Source organism: Zea mays, chromosome 8 (assembly GCF_902167145.1).
Source record: "Zea mays cultivar B73 chromosome 8, Zm-B73-REFERENCE-NAM-5.0, whole genome shotgun sequence".
Taxonomy (NCBI): Eukaryota; Viridiplantae; Streptophyta; class Magnoliopsida; order Poales; family Poaceae; genus Zea; species Zea mays.
Window position 1 is genome coordinate 142,488,142 of NC_050103.1, and position 7,652 is coordinate 142,495,793.

At 39.5% G+C, this 7,652-nt stretch overlaps 1 protein-coding gene across 1 annotated transcript; it reads left to right on the forward strand.

Moving 5' to 3' along the window:
• The first annotated feature begins 339 nt into the window (after window positions 1–339).
• Window positions 340–5,776, forward strand: LOC100276707 (uncharacterized). The gene is given in 2 exon segments (NM_001150431.1): window positions 340–541; window positions 5,303–5,776. Coding segments are annotated over 2 exon segments (420 nt in total). The 5' UTR covers window positions 340–423; the 3' UTR covers window positions 5,605–5,776.
• Window positions 5,777–7,652: the final 1,876 nt, after the last annotated feature.

The following is a 7,652-nucleotide window of genomic DNA, read 5'->3' on the forward strand; positions in this document are numbered from 1 at the left end:
TGCATAAACTTGTTTTGTTTATTATTTGGTAATTATGTTGATCACTTAAGCATGGGGATTTATATGGTGAATAAATAAGAGAACACATACATCAGCTATATTTAATATCTCTATTCATCTAGAATTTTAGGTATTACAACTATAGTATTTTTTGCTCAGCTTTGTTCTTCTGATTTATAGCATTGGAAGGATAAAACTGACAAAAAAAAAACGAACAACAGCAAAACTAAGGACACCACTTAAAAAACCGTATTTTAAACTGTGTATTATCACGAGTAGGATTAAAAAAACTCCCAAACAGGACCTGTTGAACTGTCCTTGCTTCTAAACGGAGTGAGTAGCGATAGTGACGCAGTCGTCTTGCCGCCGCCGTCCCAAACGTCCGCGCGGTCGTCCTCGATCTTCCCGTACCATCCCGACGCGATGGCCGCCGGCGCGAAGCCCGATACCGCCGCGCCCCCGCAAGCGCCTTCGGCGGCGAAGGGGGTCTTCATGCGCCGCATCTTCCCCTTCCTCCTCGCGACGAACGTCTTCATCGGAGGTGAGAGGAAAATAAGTCCCCCTCGACCGATTTCTCCCCTCTACACCCTGTCTTCGACCTCTTATGCCAGTTCTTGCGCTTGCTGCAGTTACATTTGATGGGATTTGGTGCTGTTGGACCAGATCCCTAATGTTCCTCGGCTTCACTTTGTAGATTATGGACCACGAATATTGCGCAGCTGACACTAAGTGCATAGACGCTAGATGTTGTCACAATCACAAATGATTTGCGCTTGTGGTAGTTTTACCCAATGATTGTGCGATTAGATCACATCAGGTTGGTCCTGGTGCTTCTTGCAAAGATATTTCATTTGTCTTGTATAAGTGCTGGGGTTGGTGGCTGGAACTTTGTTCCGTTATCTAAAAAATGCTGGGGTTGGAATTGGATGGCCTGGCATGTCGTGGTTAATTTGTGGATGGTAGAAAACGGAAATAGATTGGTTTATTTATCTTGTGCCATCGACGTCAAACGGAAATAGATATGTTTAGCGCGTAAGATATTTTTTTTCGAAAGGACGGCAAGAGGATTGCCGAATATATTAATAGAAGGAGAAAAAACCAAATACAGGGACTACTGGCCAGCAAGGTACCAACTACAGCCAATTCAAGAAAAAAGAAGAGAGCGAAAAGAAGAGAAAAAAAAAGAAGAAAGAACCACCGCTAGAGAACTCTCTGATCAAAAGAAAGAGAAAGCCGCACTGTATTGTAAGACATCCTCCTTGATTTGATGGGCGACGACAAGTTGATCATTCCCGGAATTTTAAAAAATTCGCCTATTTCTTTCTTTCCAAATATTCCACCAAAAATAGACTACTAGCCCGTCAAATAACCTTCGTCTTGGCTTATCAATTCTGAGTCTACATCTTCTCCACCAAGTATGCAACTGGCCATCATAGTTTAGGTTTGCTAAAGAGTTGAGATTGGTCCAATGTAACAAAGTCCGCCAAATGCTTTTTGAGTAACTACAATCTTTGCACAGGTGACTCGGGGTTTCCGGATCTATGTGACAAAGAGGACAAATAGGGTTGTGATCCCATCCCCTCTTCTGCAAATTGTTAGCTGTGAGGATCTTTTCATGTAGGAGCGTCCACGCGAAAAAACGGCATTTAGGCTCCGCTTTTGCCTTCCATATTGCTTCAATTTTGATTCTAGACATGCTTCCATTGAACTGAGCTTGGTAGGCGCTACGGGTAGAGTATTCGCCATTGGCAGTCCAGCGCCATAATATTTGATCTTCATTTTCAACGTCCCTTACAACGTCACTGATGGCTTCCCACAGTGCCATCAATTCTTGAATTTCAGTACCTTCCTGAATCGGCCAGATATTGGATATCCATCTATTATCCTCTAGTCCCCTATTGACCGTGATATTCTTATGTCTCGTTTTTCTGAAAAGAGATGGTGCAATGTGACGAGGTGCCATCCCAGAGATCCAACTGGATTTCCAAAACAATGCCTTATTGCCATTGCCCACTGTGACCACCGTAGAGGCGTGAAATAAGTCCTGATCAGTTTTATCACAGGGAATGTCCAGACCCACCCAGGCTCTGTCCTCATTTTTCCAGCTGTACCACATCCAACGCAGACGTAGTGCCCGTGCGAAGCGTTCCAAATCTAAGATCCCGAGGCCTCCCAAAGACTTGGGTCTAGCTGTGACTTGCCAATTGATTAGACAATGACCACCACTCGAATTCTCTGGACCATCACCCTTCCAAAGAAAACTGCGCCGGATACGATCAATCCTCTGAATGACCCATTTTTGAGGTGGGAACACTGTTAAGTGGTAGATAGGTTGAGATGATAGCACCGTCTTAACTAGTGTTTCTCTTAGGGATGAAAACGGGTAGGGTACCCGAAACGGGTACCGGATACGGGTACTGATTCGGGACCATTTTTCGGATACGGATACGGGTATTTTTATATTCGGGACGGATACGGGTAATACCCGGATAGTATAGCTTCGGATTCGGGTCGGATACGGAACGAGTACTACCCGGTAAATACCCGGATAGTCGGGTCGGATACGGGTACCCGGAATTCGGGTACCCGTTTTTTCTTTTTCTGCATAATAATATAGTTATAAAATCATAACTTTTACATATGAAATCGGATTAAGATAAAGTTTATATGAAAATTGTAGAGCTCGAAGAGATCTATAACTTTGTAGTACAACACATTTTTGTTTAAACATATCTTTAGGCCAAAATTATTAAAATAATGTCTAGATTTATATCAAAATAATGGACTTTATCATTTTCATGTGGGGACTTAAGATTATCTCCATGTGGGAACTTAGGATTATCTTTTTATAAACTTTTTATTAATATTGGTAACTTATTTGCAATTTCCGGTCGACGCTACAATATTTTTATGAATTTAATTGTATTTTGATGATTTTCTACAACAAGAAATTAATACTACACCAAATAGCCTAAAAAATTCATGAATTTTTACGGGGACACAACATATATCCACATATAGTTCTCAAAAACATTTGAACTATAAAATCCACAAGATGTTGGTGTTTCTTCCATTCCACTCTAACTTATTGCGTGAGTTACACGTGAAATCATTTTATGTATCAAAGTTTCAACATAATTAATATTTCACTTATCATTTTCATGTGGCGACTTGAGGTTTTATTTGAATAGAATGTTTATTTGCTTTGGTAAGCTTTTTCAATTTTGGGTCAAAACTAGCGTATTTATGAATTTTAATTATATTTTGATGGTTTTATGTAGAAAGAAATTAATAATGTACAAATAGCCTCAGAAATCTATAAAATTATACGAAGGTACAATATATGGCCACATATAGTCATAAAAAATAATGGGACCATAAAATTCACATGATGTCAATGTTTCTTCTATTTTATTTCCACTTATTGCGTGAGTTGCACGTGAAATCACTCTAAGTATCCAAGTTTCAACATAATCAATACTTCACTTTACCATTTTTATATGGAACTTGAGATTATCTTATATTAAATGTTTATTAATACTAATTTACTTGCAATTTCGTGGTCGAACAAGAATATTTTATGATAACCAATTAATGCATTATCCGATAAGTATCCGATATCCAATCAAATAATATCCGTATCCGTTACTTATCCACCCGGATAAATATCCGGTCCCTGTATCCGTATCCGTCCCGTTTCCAACTATCCGTATCCGGTCCCGAATCCGTTTTAAATATAGTAGGGTAGGATACAGGATGAGCTACTATCCGTCCGTATCCGCCCGTTTTCACCCCTAGTTTCTCTACCAGCTTTTGATAGGAGCTTGCCCTTCCAACCTGCTAGTCTAGCACCAATCTTATCAATTAGAGGCTGCACCTCAATCCGTCGAAGTTTCCTAGAGTGTAAAGGAAGACCCAAGTATTTTCCAGGGAAGGTCGAGATCCTCCCGGGAAAAAGATGAATGAGTGAGCTGACCGTATCTGATGGACAACGAATTGGAAAGATTTCCGTTTTTGCTAGGTTAAACTTGAGGCCTGAGCAATTAGTGAAAATTGTCAAGAGTTGTCGTAAATTTTAGCGCGTAAGATATGGATGATTTCATTTGTTGAAATCTGCATGTCTTGTGTTGAGCCGGGAGTAAAATATAGATATGTAAGAGTTTTACTTGCATTCTGGAGATTATACAAAGTGTGCATGTACTGCTGTACCACATCTTTAAATTAACTGCAACACCTAGTATAAATTTCTGTACGTTATAAATGGAAAAACAGAAGGGCAGGTACAAGAGTCCCAACATTGATTGTTAAGTGAAGTTCATCATTGATGTACTTAATACTCATGACTTGGAATTTGGTGGTACTGGTGCCAATATTAGCACATGCTATGGGTTGAAATGAACCAATAGATCTCAATCTCAGGCATTTAGAATTTAGATGTGATGCTTACACGGTGGTTGGAAGTTTCTGAAGAATATGGTCCCCCGAGAGGTGGTCTATACTCTCTGTTTAGTAGGAAAATGGTAGAGGACACTAAGTGAAATGCACAGTGGGAAACTCTAGACTCTAGAGGATCTCAGGCAGTTATATCTGCCATATAGGGAAGTTAAACAATTGCTTCTAATTGCACCATTATGTATAAACCATATATGCAAGTGACATTCTTCAAAGGAGTTCAAAGGACATGATATCATGTATTCACAACTATGTTTATGGCTGGGCACCTGTGTATGCCAGGATGCTAACTACAACTTGATTTGCTTGTAATATGGGTTAAGAAGAACAGGATGGATATCCATAGAGTTCACATGAGGCAAGGATGTATTGTGATTTCTATCTAGTTGGTTATTATCTTCTTGAAAGAAGGAAATTACTTGTAAGGGACACGTCCTTGTCTGGCAGACGTGTAAGTGCACACAGCATAAAACCATTGACATCAGCTTTCAAGTTGAACATAATAACTGGTCGGTACTTGATGATAACGATGCCCTGGTTGCTTTTGTTCCTGCACAAACTCAAGGTAGTACTGATTAAGTCATTGAGTCATGCCAAACAGCTCAATCTAAGCTAATATATATGATCTGTTAATGGGCATGCCTGCCACACTATCATTACTCATTAAAGTTAATACATATAGGAATTTCTGCCACACTACCATTTACTTGCATTGCTAATTAAACAACAATTCAAGCCTTTGAGCTTCTGAAAGGTACTGCAAAAGGCATTTTGCACTTGTCTAGCACTCTTGTTTTGTGTTTGTGTCCGGTCACATGCTGCAGCAAGTTGACATGCTTCTGTCATGCAGTTTATGTATTTGCCAAGACCTACAAAAGAGACCAGGAAAAGAAAAATGCTCAGACTACTGCCGCTGCAGCATTGTCATCCCCAGCAAGTACATCTGCCAAGGCTCCAGATCCTGCTCCTGCACCTGCGCCCGAATCGGTTCTCCCACCTCTATCCGAAGATGAGCAGTGGAATCTGTACAAATGGATTCTGGAAGAGGAGCGGAAGATCAAACCACGCAACGCCACTGAGAAGAAGAAGATCGACGAGGAGAAAGCTCTTCTCAAGGAGATAATTCGGGACAAATCTCTCCCTCGTTTGTGATGGTTACATCGGCTGTCCTTCTGATCTTGATTTTTTTTCTTCTCTCTCCACCTGCAGTCCATTGAGGACAACATCTGAAACTATGTGCCCTGTTAGTTAGCAAAACCGTTAGCATTTCTTTGCACTATCACATCTCTTCATTTGACAATAAGAAGGTCGAGTTGTTTTGCTCTGATGAGAACTTATTGTGTTCGGGGATGCTTGGGAGATGTTTTGGAAGAAGCTTATTGCCTTGTGAAACGTTCTAATTGACCTGCTGATAATGGGCCCAGCTAGCTATGCTCTGCTATTCTTATGTAAGATGTGAATTGAGCTATTCAACTGCTAGTGTTTTTACATATTCCTTGCCCCTTTTCATATGGATCATCCAGACCCTGCCAATGCTCCTCGCCTTGCTCTGTTAGGGCATGTTCGGTTTGATCTGGAGTGAGGGAGATTAGAGGGATTAAATCCTCTCCTATTCAATTTAATCCCCTTCAATCCAGATAAAACTGAACACATTCTTAAGGATGGTCAGGTAGTGTTTGGTTCCAAAGTATAGTAGAATGGAACCGCTCTGTTTTAGTACTGAGACTGTTTGGTTTGAATCAAAATGGAATGGAACAGTTTTAATATTAGAATATTCTCTCAAGATATTGGATCTCTGGGCTAAAAAAAAACAGCCGGATCCGAGCGCTCGGCAAGCGATCAACGCTCGTCGCGGCTTCCTGCGTGATTATATATATATATATATATATATATATATATATATATATATATATATATATATATATATATATATATATATATATATATATATATTGCAACATGACTTAGCAAAAGCGGTAAATTTAAAGCTCTTATTGATAACCTTCGAACAAGTTTTAGGGTTAAAGATAAATTATCATAAAAGTGAGTTTTTTGGTTTTGGTATGAGGAGGAAGAAACACTCTATCTCTCTCTATTTAGATGCCAAAAAAGGCGGCTTTCCTTTCATATACTTGGAGATCCCAATGCATCATAGAAAGTTAAGTAATAGTGATTGAAAAACCTTAGAGATAAAGTTTGAAAAGAAATTGAGCAGCTGGAAGGAAAAACTTATGTCGGTAGGTGGCCGGTTAGTCTTGATTAATTCTGTTCTTACAGGCTTAGTTATGTTTATGTTGTCTTTTTTTGAAGTGCCTAAGAGTGTACTGGAAAAAATAGACTACTATCGCTCTAGGTTCTTCTTGCAAGGAGATCATCATAAAAAAAGTATAGACTTGCACGTTGAGATATTCTTTGTCAACCTAAAGACTAAGGGGTCTAGGTATTCAGAACATAGAGGTTCAAAATAAGTGTTTGCTTGGTAAATGGTTATTTAAATTGATTAATGAGGACGGTCTATGACAGAATTTACTTAGGAACAAATACCTCAAATCTTGTAAATCTTGTACCTTGTCAAAGGTAGGTAGAAAACCTGGGGACTCATTTTTGGTCTGGGCTACTGAAAGTTAAAGACCAATTCTTTGGTCTTGGTTCCTTTATTCTTAAAGATGGGAAGCAGATTAGATTTTGGGAGGACACATGGACGGGTAAACAACCTCTAATGATGAAATTCCTGTCTTTATATAATATAGCTCGTAAAAAAGTGATATGGTGGCGAATGTTTTTAATAGGATTCCTCTAAACATCTCTTTCCGCAGAGCGCTAGTGGGTGGTAATCTTTTATGTTGGAATAGATTGGTCTTGAGTATTGCTCATACTCATCTATCCACTGGGAGAGATGAGTTCAAATGGAATTTGTCAACCTCGAGGCTTTTTACGGTCCGTTCGATGTACAATTGAAAGGGAAATAGGGTCAAACCTTTTTCTAAATGATTTTGGTGGTTGAATTGCCCAACACAAATAATTGGACTAACTAGTTTGCTCTAGATATTCTACAGGTGCCAAAAGTTTAACACAAACCAATAAAAAGAACAAGTTAGGCTTCAAAAGATAGGAGCAAAAAGGAAACCGGAGTGTGCCCTGATTTGGCGCACCGGACTGTCCGGTGTGCCACCGGACTGTGTCTGGTGCACCAGGGTGAA